We start from the raw sequence: 14,134 nt of genomic DNA, 5'->3' as shown, positions 1-14,134 counted from the left end.
TTAATGCATCTTGTCTAGCTTCAGCTCACCAGGAGAGTTCAAGGCCAAGCACAGCTAAATAAGTATCAGGGAGAACGGCTAATAAAATTGGATGATTTTACATGAATTTGTCTCTCCTTTAATGTCAATCACTTGTAAGAAAGCTAAATTCCCCTCATATTCTGTTTTCCCTCCCCAGAACTGGTAATGTTGTGAAATAGACAGGCAAAATACAGCTCTTCAGATATTTCCCAAATTTAACTTCTCTCCCCTAATAAGTGATAGTTAATGACCACCAATCAGCTTGATTGTTTGCAATCTTACTTCAAACAATTCCCAGGATAACTGTTACCACCATCTCTCCTGCATAAATAATGTAAAATATAAAGTTTGTTCTGCATTGGCCCCTTTATACGATCTAGGCTATGGAGGTTGGTTAAATAATTGCCTATTTATTTACAAAATTTGCATTTGGGTCCCAGGCATATTTGGCTTCTCAAGTCATGTCCTCTGCCCGTTCCCTGAGAGGCTGGGACTGATAATGGTGGTTTTTCTACTGTAGGCAAATCATCATCCTCTTCCATTCACCATGAGAGATTTTGCAAATTTAGTCAAAAAGTCAAAGGGTATGTAAAGTTTAGGAAGCTGAAATCTGACAGGTCCTCTGTGGAATATAAGAGAAGCAAGAGACAACTGAAAGAAAGAATCAGGAGGGCTAAAAGGGTTGATTACATGTCTTCGGCTTGTCAAATTAAAGAGAATCCCAAGCCTTTTTATACATATATTAAAAACAAGAGGGTAACTCAGAAGGAGGGTAGGACTTTCAAGGACAAAGGAGGAAATTTATGGTGCTTTGCAAGGATTATTGCTGGACAGAAGTGCAGGTGGGCTGATTAGTAAATTTGTAGCCAACACAAAAATTGGTGGAGTTATGGACAGTGAGGAAGGTTGTCAAAGGATTCAGCAGGAAAAAGACCAGTTAGAAATGTGGACAGAGAAATGGCGGATGGAGTTTAGTCTGGACAGGTGTGAGGTGTTATGCTTAGGGAGGTCAAATGCAAGAGGAAAGTGTAGAGTAAATGGCAAGAAGTAGATTGGGTAGAAAAGAAAGCATTCTTCATACTTAACTTCATTGGTGTTGAGTATAAAAGTCGGGAAGTCATGTTGCACTTGTATAAAACTTTGGTTTTGGCCACATTTGGATTATACTGTGCAGTACTGGTTGGCGCATTACTGGAAGGAGTTGGAGGCTTTGGAGAGAGTGCAGAAAAGAGTCACCAGGACATTGCCTGGATTGGAAAATATCAACTATATCATCTACCTGCACCCAGGCCATATGCCTCCAAACCCTCCCATTCATGCACCTATCCAAACTTCTCTTAAATGTTACAATTGAACCCACATCTACCACTTCTGCTGGCAGCTCGTTCCACACTCGCACATACCTCTGAGTTTCCCCTCAGATTCTCCTTACATATTTCACCTTTCACCCTAAACCTATGTCCTCTAGCTCTAGTCTCACCCAACCTTAGGGGGAAAAGCCTGCATGCATTCTCCCTATCTATACTCCTCATAATTTTGTGCACTTCTATAAGATCTCCCGTCATTCTCCTGCACTCCAGGGAATAAAGTCCTAACCTATTCAGCCTTTCCCTATATCTCAAGTCCTCAAGCACTGGTAACATCCTTGTAAATTTCCTCTGCACTCCTTCAAGCTATTTGATATCTTTACTGCAAGTGGGTGACCAGAACTGCACACAGTACTCCAAATTCAGCCTCACCAATGTCTTGTACAACTTCAACATAACATCCCAACTCCTGTACTCAATGCCCTGATTTATGAAGGCCAAAGTGCCAACAGCTCTCTTTACGACCCTATCTACCTGTGACACCACTTTTAAGGAACTATGGATCTGTGTATGGCTACACAGGTAGACAGGGTGGTTAAGAAGACTAACGAAATGCTTGCATTTATTAATTGGGGTATCGAGTATAGGAGTCAAGAAGTTATGATGCAACTCTAGAGAACTCTAGTTAGGCCACATTTAGATTATTGCATGCAGTTTTGGTCACCTCACTATAGGAAGGATGTTGAGGCTTTAGAGAGGGTGCAGAGGAGGTTTACCAGGATGCTGCCTGGATTAGAGGGCATGTGCTATCAGGAGAGGCTGGACAAACTTGGGCTCTTTTGTCTGGAGCGGCAGAGGCTGAGGGGTGATCTGTTGGAAGTGTATAAAATTATGAGGGGCATAGATAGGGTGGACAAGCAATGTCTTTTTCCCATATTGTGAAGACTGAGATATCCAATACCAGAGGGTATGCATTTAAGGTGAGAGGGGGTATGTTCAGAACAGATGTGAGGGGTATGTTCTTTACTGAGAGAGTGGTGAATGCCTGGAATGCATTACTTGATAGAGTGATGGAGGCAAATTCACTGGGGGTTTTTAAGAGGGGTTTGGATGAGCACATGAATGAGAGGAAAATAGAGGGATATGGGCATTCTGTAGGTAGGAAGGAATAGCTATGTCGGCACAACATTGTGGGCCGAAGGGCCTGTTCCGTGCTGTACTGTTCTATGTATTCCTAGGTCCCTTTGTTCTACCGCACACCTCAGAGCCCTACCATTCACTGTGTAAGTCTTACCCTGTTCATCCTCCCAAAGTGCATCACCTCACACTTGTCTGCATTAAATTCCACCTGCTATTTTAAAGCCCATTTTCTGAGCCTGTCAAGATCATGCTGCAAACTTTGATAGCCTTCCTCGCTGTCCACTATGTTCCCAATCTTGGTGTCATTCACAAATTTGCTGATCCAGTTTACCACATGATCACCTAAACCATTGATATAGATGATAAAATAAAAGGACCTAACACTGATATCTGTACCACACCACTAGTCACAGTCCTCAATTAGAGAGGCAACCATCTATTACCGGTCTCTGGCTTCTCCCGCTAAGCCAATGTTAAAACCAATCGGCTCCCTCATCCTGAATGCCAGGTGATTTAACCTTCTGGACCAGCCTCCCATGCGGGACTTTGTCAAAGGCCTTGCTAAAGTCCAGGTAGACAACGTTCACCACCTTTCCCTCATCGACCTGCTTGGGAACCTGCTCGAAAACCTCTATAAGATTGGTTAGACACAACTTACCACGCACAAAGCCAGGTTGACTATCCCTAATTGGGCTCTATCTATCCAAATACTGATATATCCTGTCTCTTAGAATACCTTCCAATAAGTTACCCACGACTGACATCAGGCTCACCAGCCTATAATTTCCTGGCTTATTCTTAGAGTCTTTCTTGAACAATGGAACTACATTAGCTATCCTCCAGTCCTCTGGCACCTCACCCATGGCTAAGGACGTTTTAAATATCTCTGCCAGGGCCCCTTCAATTTCTGCACTAGCCTCCCACAAGGTCTGAGGGGATACCTTGTCAGGCCGTGGGAATTTATGCACCTTCATTTGTCTCAAGACAGCCAGCACCTCCTCTTCTGTAATCCAGATACGGTCCATGACCTCACTACTCTTTTGCGTCAGACAGACACTATAGAACTATCTCCAGAGTAAATACAGGTGCAAAAATTATTTTAAGATCTCCCCCTTCTCTTTCGGCTCAATGCATAGATGACCATGTGGTCTTCAAGAGGACCAATTTTGTCCCTTGGTACCCTTTTGCTCTTAATACGGCTGTAGAAACCTTGGGATTCTCTTTCACCCTGTCTGCCAGAGCAACCTCAGGTCCTCTTTTTGCCCTCCTCATTTCTCTCTAAAGTGTTCTCTTGCATTTCTTATACAAGGAGGTTACCAGGAAAGTTGATGAAGGGAAGGCAGTGGACATTGTCTACACGGACTTTAGCAAGGCCTTTGACAAAGTTCTGCGTGGGAGGCTGGTCCAGAAGGTTAAGTCACTTGGCATTCAGGATGAAGTTGTCAGTTGGATTCAACATTGGCTTAGCAAGAGAAGCCAGGGAGTGGTAGTAGATAGTTGTCCCTCTGATTAGAGGCCTGTGAATAGTGGTGTGCCGCAGGGATCGGTGCTGGGTCCGTTGTTGTTTATTGTCCATATTAATGGTTTGGATGATCATGTGGTAAACTGGATCAGCAAATTTGCGGATGACAGCAAGATTGGGGGTGTAGTGGACAGTGAGGAAGACTATCAAAGCTTGCAAAGTGATCTGGACCAGCTGGGAAAATGGGCTGTAAAATGGCAGACGGAATTTAATGTAGACAAGTGTGAGGTATTGCACTTTGGGACAACAAACCAAGGTAAGACTTACACAGTGAATGGTAGGGCACTGAGGTGTGCAGTAGAACAAAGGGACTTGGGAATACAGATCCATAATTCCTTGAAGGTGGCATCACAGGTAAATTGGTTTTTAAAAAGAGCTTTTGGCACATTGGCATTCATTAATCAAGGCACTGAGTACAGGAGTTAGGATGTTATATTGAAGTTGTATAAGAAGTTGGTGAGGCCAAATTTGGAGTATTGTGTGGCGTTCTGGTCACCTACCAACAGTAGAGATATCAATAAGCTTGAAAGAGTGCAGAGAAAATTTGCATGGATGTTGCCAGGACTTGAGGACCTGAGTTACAGGGACAGGTTGAATAGGTTTGGACTTTATTCTGTGGAGTGCAGGAGAATGAGGGGAAAGGTATACAAAATTATGAGGGGTATAGATAGAGCAGGCTTTTCCCCTCAGGTTGGGTGAGACTAGAACAAGAGGTCACAGTTTTTGGGTGAAAAGGTGAAATATTTAAGGGGAATCTGAGGGGGAACTACTTCACTCAGAAGGTGGTGCAAGTGTGGAATGAGCTGCCAGCTGAAGTGGTAGATACGGGTTCAATTGTAATACTTAAGAGAAGTTTGGATAGGAGGTTGGATGAGAGGAGGAATGGAGGGCTATGGTCCGGGTGCAGGTAGATGGGACAAGGCAGAGAACCAGGCCAGCATGGACTAGATGGGCTGAAGGGCCTGTTTCGGTGCTGTCATGCTCTGTGAGTCTATGACTCCTCAAGTGCCTCATTTGATCCTAACTGCCTATACCTGATATGCACCAACTTCCTTTTCTTTACCAGGGCCTCAATAACCCACGATAACCAAGGTTCCCGAAACCTGTTAGCCTTGCCTTTTATTCTAACAGGGACATACCAATTCTGTACTCTCAATATTTCACTTTTGAAAGCCTCCCACTTACCAAGCATCTCTTTGCTGGAAAACAGCCTGTCCCAATCCACGCCTGTCAGATCCCTTCTGATGCCATCAAAATTGGCCTTACTCCAATTTAGAATCTCAACCCAAGGACCAGACCTATCCTTGTACATAATCATCTTGAAACTAATGGAATTATGATCACTAGATCCAAAGTGTTCCCCTGCACACACTTCTGTCACCTGCTTTGTCTTGTTCCCCAAGAGGAGATCCAGTATTGCACTCTCTCTAGTTGGGACCTCCACATATTGATTGAGGAAACTTTCCTGAACACATTTGACAAACTCTATCCCATTCAATCCCTTTACAATAAGGGAGTCCCAGTAAATGCGTGGAAAGTTAAAATCACCTACTGTCACAACCTTATTTATTTTGCAACTGTCTGCTGTCTATCCACAAATTTGCTGCTCTAAATCCCGCTGACTATTGGGAGGTCTATAATGTAGTCCCATTAATGTGGGTCATCTCTTTCTTATTCCTCTGTTCCACCCATATTGCCTCAGTAGACGAGCCTTCCAGTATGTCCTCTCTGAGCACTGCTGTGACATTTTCCCTGATGAGTAATGCCACCCCTACCTCTTTAATATCTCCTCCTCTATCAAGTCTAAAACTTCAGAACCCCAGAACATTGAGCTGCCAGTCCTGCCCCTCCTGCAACCAACTCTAACTAATGGCTACAACACCATAATTCCACATGCCTATCCATGCTCTAAGTTCATATGCCTTACTGACAATACTCCTCACATTGAAATAGATGCATCTCAGAACATTAGTGCTACCATCCTCATCAACGAGTTGATTTCTGTCTTTGTTTGTAGGCTTAACATCTACTTTCCCCACAGCTTCTCCACCTGCTGCCCTGCCACTCTGGTTCCCACCCCCCTGCAACTCTAATTTAAGCACCCTCCCCCCTCCCCCATTCCCCCCCCCCCCCCCGCTTCCCCAAGCAGCACTAGCAAACCTGCCTGCAAGGGTATTGGTCCCCCTCCAGTTCAGATGCAAACCGTCCCATTTGTACAGGTCCAAGCTACTCTGTAAGAGAGCCCAAAGATCCAAAAATCTGAAGCCCTCCCTCCTGCACCATCTCCTTAGCCATGTGTTAAACTGCACTACTTTCCTATCTCTTGCCTCACCAGCACATGGCACACATAGCAATCCTGAGATCACCACCTTGGAGGTCCTGTCAATTTAAATTAGCACCTAACTCCCTGAACTCACTTTGCAGGACCTTGTCACCCTTCCTGCCTATGTTATTGGTACCAATATGGACCACGACTTCTGACTGCTCACTCTCCCCCTTGACAATGTTGTGGACTCAATCCGAGACATCTCTGACCCTGGCATCTGGGAGGCAACATACCATCCAGGGGTCTCGTTCTCATCCACAGAATCTCCTATCTGTTCCCCTAACCAATGAATCCCCTGTCACTACTGCACTCCTCTTCCTCCCCCCCCCCCCCCCACCCCACCTTCTTCTAAGCCACAGAGCCAGACTCAGTGCCGGAGACCTGGCTGCTGTGGCTTTCTGCTGGTAGGTCATCCCCTGCCGCCCCCTCCCACCAACAATATCCAAAACATAGAATATTACAGCATAGTACAGGGCCTTCAGCCCACGATATTGTGCTGACATTTTATTCTGCTCTAAGATCTATCTAACCCTTCCCTCCCACATAGCCCTCCATTTTTCTATCATTCATGTGCCTATCTAAGAGTCTCTTAAATGTCCCTAGTGTATCTGCCTCCACCACCTCTGCTACCAGTGCGTTCCACGCACCCACCACTCTCTGTGTAAAATTCTTAACTCTAACATCCCCCTTATACCTTTCTCCAATCACCTTAAAATTATGCCCCCTCATGTTAGTCATTTTCACCCTGGGAAAAAGTCTCCGATTGTCTACTCGATCTATGCCTCTTATCATCTTGTACACCTCTATCAAGTCATCTCTCATCCTCCTTCACTCCAAAGAGAAAAGCCCAAGCTTGCACAACCTATCCTCATAAGACATGTTCTCCAATACAGGTAGCATCCTGGTAAATCTCCTCTGCACCCTCTGTAAAGCTTCCACAGCCTTCCGATAATGAGGTGACCAGAACTGAACACAATACTCTAAGTGTGGTCTAACCAGGGTTTTCTAGAACTGCAGCATTACCTTGGCTCTTCAACTCGATCCCCCGACTAATGAAGGCCAACACACCATACGCCTTCGTAACAACTCTATCAATCTGCATGGCAACCTTGAGGGATCTATGGACGTGGAGCCCAAAATCCCTCTGTTCCTCCACACTGCTAAGAGTCCTGCCATTAACCTTGTATTCTGCCTTCAAATTCAGTCTTCCAAAGTGTATCACTTCACATTTTTCTGGTTTGAACTCCATCTGCCACTTCTCAGCCCAGCTCTGCACCTTATTGGTATTGGTTTCTTTATTGTCACTACCAAGGTACAGTGAAAAGCTTGTCTTACAAACTAATCATACAGGTCAATTCATTACACAGTGCAGTTACATTGAGTTAGTACAGAGTGCATTGAAGTAGTACAGGTAAAAACAATAACAGTACAGAGTAAAGTGTCACAGCTACAGAGAAAGTGCAGTGCAATAATGTGCTAGGTCACAACAAGGTAGATCGTGAGGTCGGTAGAAGCTGTCCTTAAGTCTGGTGGTACGTGCCCTCAGGCTCTGATATCTTCTACCTGATGGAAGAGGAGAGAAGAGAGAATGTCCCAGTGGGTGGGGTCTTTGATTATGCTGGCTGCTACACCAAGAGGTTAAGACAGAGTCCAAGGAGGGGAGACTGGTGTCCGTGATGCACTGGGCTATGTCCACAACCCTCTGCAGCTTCTTGCGGTCCTGGGCGCAACGTCCTGTTGTAACCTGCAGGAACCTCTACACTATCCACAACACCACCAACCTTCATGTCATCTGCAAACTTACTAACCCACCCTTCCACATCCTCATCCAAGTCATTTGTAAAAATCACAAAGAGCAGGGGTCCCAGAACAGATCCCTGTGGAACACCACTGGTCACCGACCTCCAGGCAGAATACTCTCCATCTACAACCACCGTCTGTCTTCTGTGGACGAGCCAATTCTGAATCCACACAGCCAAGTTTCCCTGGATCCCATGCGTCCTGACTTTCTGAATGAGCCTTCCATGAGGAACCTTATCAAACACCTTACTAAGATCCATGTACATCACATCCACTGCTCTACCTTCATCAAATGATATACTTGTTATTAAGGAGAACGGCCGCAGGGGTACCTTGCACTGACTGCCTGTCCCCTTTCCCTCTCCTGATGGTCACCCAGCTCCCTGCATCTTGCAACCCAGGTGTGACTGCCTCCCTTTAACTCTTGTCTATCATCTCCTCAGTTTTCCGAATGATCCAGAGTTCATCCAGCTCCAGCTCTATAACGCACCTGCACTTCTCACAGATGTAGTCATCAGATGTAGTCCTAACTTCCCACATCCTACAAGAGGAGCATACCACTGTTGTGACTGCCATTTCACTGCTGTAACGGTGGAATAAGAAAAAAAAGACCTTACCTGAACCTCACCTTAGCCTCCGTTCACCAAAGCATCCTGAACCAAAGCCGAATCAATGATAATAACAAAATAAAATACAAACCTTACCTGTTCTTACCTATGCCTTCTCTCTGAAGCCTTTTTTTCCCTCAAGAGCTGCTCTCACTCTTCAAACTTGGGCCACTTACTCCACCTCTTCACGCTGAAGCTTCTTGAGTCAAAGCCTCTGCTCCCCACTCTAACACTGAACCACTATTGGCTGTGTTAATTAGCTAATTAGCCAATTAGCTATTAGCTAACAACTTGCAAATGTGCCAATTGTAGAGTCCCACTAAGTGAAACTCAACAAGTCCCAAGACTGAACTCCTTTAATCTTTTGTGCCTCTCGCTCTAAGTCTCGTCCCTGCTAAGTGAAACTCGACCAATCCCAAGGCTACCTACCTGAGTTATGACAACATGTTTCCCATTTTCTCTTCTGTCCATCCATCCCTAAGTCTCCCATTTATTGTTCTGTTCATATATTCAATGATTTCTAAATTTGTGGATTATGTTTTGCATACTACTTCCCTTCAATATCTAATAGTTTCAATGTTGCTTGCATTACCTTTCCTAGTAAAGTGACTTCTATGATCTAATTTCATAATTTTGGTAGTCCTCATCCAGAGAATATCTTCCACATTAATATCTTAGCTGTAGTTCGTGCAGTAGAAAAGCCTTGATCGACTTTGTGAAATTATTCACCAAGGCATGACAGTGTTTATTCCCCCTGAAGAAGTCCAATTAAATCTATCATGCCATAGTCCTTCTGATATTTGACTGTGCCTTTAGAAGTTCTCTCCTCATTTGTGAGTCTGGATTATGAGCTGCACAGGTCAAACAATTATGACAAAATCCATCTGCATTCTCCTCCTGATGGGGCTGCCACTCCATTGCAATCACTCTATTTAATCAGTGATAATTCCTAGATGAGCCTTTCTATTATTCCATCTTTTCTGTGTAATGTATTTGTTAGTCTTCCCTTCAGTGCATCTTTTTTCTGTTTAATCTCTGACAGTTTTTTCATCGACTTTGCAAAATATGACATCCTTTTCCTGAAGCTTTACATCCTGTTCCTCAAGACCTCTGCTGTTTTCCAGCAGCTGTGAATCATTTTCTTTTACGTGTCGTTCTATTCCTTTTGTACTTTATCTATTTCCTTTAAAAATTAAACTACCTCCTGCAACATTTTATCCTTCTTTTGATGTTCCTGCACTAATTATTTGTGATCTCTGCCTACTTGCCAAGCAAGTCCTAACCATTTTTGAATGTCTTACCTCCAGACATTTCCTCCCACTCCTCAGCCTCTTGAACAGGGTCAGATATAATCACAATGACATACCCACTCCCTTTTCAAAGGTAAATGTCTTCCCCAAGTTACGCTCTACCTTGGCTTCGATGTTTCCCCTCTCAGAACCCCACATTGGACATGCTCAGTAATTAATCCTTCCTGATGTCAAGTAACTGGCTTCAGCTATCAACCCATCTAGACGGGGTAAATCTAGCCATGACTCATACAACAACACAACTCTGAACTCTTTTTATAAGTTTATTGAAACTAAGTAATGCTTGTACTAAAATAATGTAAAATACTGCAAGAAATGTAACATATTTCACAAGAAACTACAAAAAGATTTAGTTACATAGAACATAGAACAGTACAGCACAATACAGGCCCTTCGGCCACCAATGAGGTGCCAACCTTTAAACCTCACCTAATACTATCTAACCCCTTCCTCTTACATATCCCTCTATTTTAAATTCTTCCATATGCTTATCTAGTAATCTCTTGAATTTGACCAATGTACCTGCCTTCACTACAACCCCATGCAGCGCATTCCATGCCCCAACCACTCTCTAGGTAAAAAATCTTCCTCTGATATCTCCCTTGAACTTCCCACCCATTACTTTAAAACCATGCCCTCTTGTATTGAGCATTGGTGCCCTGGGAAAGAGGCGCTGGCTGTCCACTCTATCAATTCCTCTTAATATTTTGTACACCTCTATCATGTCTCCTCTCATCCTCTTTCTCTCCAAAGAATAAAGCCCTAGCTCCCTTAGTCTTTCCTCATAATGCATACTCTCTAAACCAGGCAGCATCCTGGTAAATCTCCTCTGCGCCCTTTCCAATGCTTCCACATTCTTCATGAGGCGACCATAACTGGACTCAGTATTCTAAGTGTGGTCTAACCAGAATTTTGTAGAGCTGCATCATTACCTTGCGGCTCTTAAACTCCATCCCTCGACTTACGAAAGCTAACACCCCATAAGCTTTCTTAACTACCCTATCCACCTGTGAGGCAACTTTCAGGGATCTGTGGATATGAACCCCCAGATCCCTCTGCTCCTCCACACTACCAAGAATCCTGCCATTAATTTTGTATTCCGCCTTGGAGTTTGTCCTTCCAAAGTGTACCACCTCACACTTCTCCGGATTGAACTCCATCTGCCACTTCTCAGTCCAGCTCTGCATCCTATCAATGTCCCTCTGCAATCTTCGACAATCCTCTACATTATCCACAACACCACCAACCTTTGTGTCGTCTGCGAACTTGCCAACCCACCCTTCTACCTCCTCATCCAAGTCATTAATAAAAATCACGAAAAGCAGTGGGACACTGCTGGTCACAGCCCTCCATTCTGAGTGCACTCCCTCCACTACAACCCTCTGCTTTCTACAGGCAAGCCATTTCTGAATCCACATGGCCAAGCTTCCCTGGATCCCATGCCCTCCAACCTTCTGAAGAAGCCTACCATGATAAAAGATTTTATGAAAAGAAATGGTATTAACTATTATAAACTACGATGCAACTTTTGCGATGATCTTACACAGCTTTGAACTCTTAATTAACTATTACTTCATCTCCCTTGTAATTAGCTCTAATCATGGTTCTGGACACAACTCATCCATGTGTTGACTCCATCTGTACAGTTTGATCAGGTTTGTTAGACATACCTAAGTACATCAAGGTGGTACAAAAGGAAAAAAAGAACAGAATGCAGAATGTAGTGTTATAGTTACAGAGAAGGTGCAATGTATGTAGACAAATAAGCTGCAAGGTCTATGGTGAGATAGATTGCAAGATCAATAGTTCATCCTTTTTGTATGAGAGGTCTGTTCAAGAGTCTTATAACAGCAGGATAGAAACTGTGCTTGAGCCAGGTGGTACATGTTCTCGAGCTTTTGTATCTTCTGCCCGATGTGAGTAGGGGAGAAGAGAGGATGTCCGGGGTGGGAGGGGTCCTTGATTACGTTGGCTGCTTTCCCAAGGCAGCAGGAAGTATAGACAGAGTCAATGGAAGCTTGTTTTCGTGACGGACTGGGCTGTGTTCACAACTCTCTGCAATTTATTGTGGTCTTGGGCAGAGCAGTTGCCATACCATTATGATGCATCCATATAGGATACTTTCTATGGCGCTTCTGCAAAAATTGGTGAGGGTCAATGGAGACATGCCGAATTTCCTTCACCTTCTAAGGAAGTAGAGGCACGGGTGTGCTTTCTTGGCCATTGCTTTCATGTGGCTGGACCAGGACAAATTGTTTGTGATATTTACACCTAGGAACTCAAAGTTCCCATGCTGTAGTAAAACCTGACCACCTTTTTCACCATTGTGGTTATTGGTCTTCAACAACCATTACACTGGGTTGTGTCTCATTGTTCCTCAGTGTCCTCCTTCTGTTCTGCAACTCCAATTTATCCCTTCATTATCACATCTGCTGCATTTAGTTCCATCATATTCCAAAGAATCACAAAAAACTTAGAATGAAGAAATGTCTGCTTATCACAGTTCTGAATGACTATCCCCTTGAAACCAGGTCCTTCCTTTACTAACCAGAGGAAACTACCTTTCAGCAGCTATTGTATCAGCAGCATTAGACCCTTATTCAATTCAGCGAGATCACTTCTCATTCTTTTAAACTCCAGCAAGTTTAGGCCAATCTTCATGAGACACCTGCAATCCAGGACTCAATCTAGTGAAGCTACATTGCATCATTTTGCAAAGTAGTGATATATTTCCTTAATGACAGAAATTTAATGCAGTTTAAATAAAATCATGCAAACAAAACTAATGAACTGTGGATTTCTCTGATTAAAAATAAAAATAGAAGATGCTGGAGAAGCAGCTCAGGCAGGATCAGTGTGAAAAGAGAAGCAGGGTCAACTTTTAAGATTCATTAAAACACTCCAGATTCTCATTCTGTTCTAATTACAGGTTATGTAGACGTGGGTCTGATTCCTGAAGGAGCACGAGATATTCGGGTGGAAGAGATAGCTGAAGCAGGGAATTTCTTAGCCTTGAGAAGTCAAGATCCAGAGAAGTATTTCCTCAACGGAGGGTTTATTATTCAGTGGAATGGAGACTACAATGCAGCAGGAACAACATTTAAATATGAAAGAAATGGTAATCTGGAAAACCTAACAGCTCCAGGACCTACAAAAGAACCTGTTTGGATTCAGGTAATTCGTGCTTGAAAAAAAAAGCCTAGAAAGTAGTCAAACTGGTAAAAGTAGTATTTTGCATTTTTTCTAGAACAAATTGTAAATGTCCTTGAAAATCTCCAAGGGTAATCCAGAGGAATGAAAAGTTTCTCAAAATCATACTAGTTCTAAGGTGGGCTCCATTTATACTGTACTGATGTACAGGAGATTAGCATTAAGTATCTTTTTACCTTTTACTTTGTATTTAATATGCTAAACTACATTGGTCAAACTAGTTTTAATTCTTTAAATTACAGTATGTCACAAACCAGCAACAAAAGAAACACACTGAGCATGATTCAGTGTTAAAAACTATTTTATTAATCACTACTTATGATAATACATAAAATAAAAGTTAAAAAAAATGTTAGTATGTTAGAATTCAAAAAATGTTAAACCTCGAACGTTAACCCCAAAACTAAACTCTTCGTGTGTGTGTGTGACAAAGTCCAAAACTCCCAGTTCCTGAATGGTTCTTAAAGTTCAGTTCCGCAAGCCATAAGGTGAAACATGAGCAAGGGCTTCTTCAACAACCACCGTTGTCTGAAGATAAGATGTAGATGTAGAAAAACATAGAGAGAGTACATACGAAATCCAAATGTTCCACGATGGAACCCAAACGACACTTCAGTGTTTACTCGGTAGTGACTTCCTCACCCCGAAAAGCATCCGAACCGTGGTCGTCCACACACAAATACCTGTTTCCTTCTACAGGTCAGCAACAAAGTGAACTCCACCAGATTACTTCCAACTTCCATACATGGATTTCAGTGGCAAACACAGTTATTGTTTCTCATCCATCGATAGAGAAAACAAGCAGGCTGGTGTCTCTCTCCCTTCTCTCTCTCTCTCCTTCTTCTTCTTACTTCTTCAACAACGTCATTACGTCCTTTATCTTCTATTGA

The 14,134-nt window shown here is 43.3% G+C and overlaps 1 protein-coding gene across 1 annotated transcript in view; it reads left to right on the top strand.

Moving 5' to 3' along the window:
- LOC127580526 (A disintegrin and metalloproteinase with thrombospondin motifs 12-like) overlaps positions 1-14,134 on the top strand; it is a 391,205-nt gene that overhangs the window by 344,440 nt on the left and 32,631 nt on the right. Inside the window, exon 15 of the mRNA XM_052034119.1 lies at positions 12,964-13,208. Within this exon, the coding sequence (XP_051890079.1) occupies positions 12,964-13,208 (245 nt within the window). The remainder of the gene's footprint in view (positions 1-12,963; positions 13,209-14,134) is intronic.

Source organism: Pristis pectinata, chromosome 2 (assembly GCF_009764475.1).
Source record: "Pristis pectinata isolate sPriPec2 chromosome 2, sPriPec2.1.pri, whole genome shotgun sequence".
In the NCBI taxonomy this organism is placed as follows: Eukaryota; Metazoa; Chordata; class Chondrichthyes; order Rhinopristiformes; family Pristidae; genus Pristis; species Pristis pectinata.
This window is presented reverse-complemented; position numbering and strand designations above follow the sequence as displayed.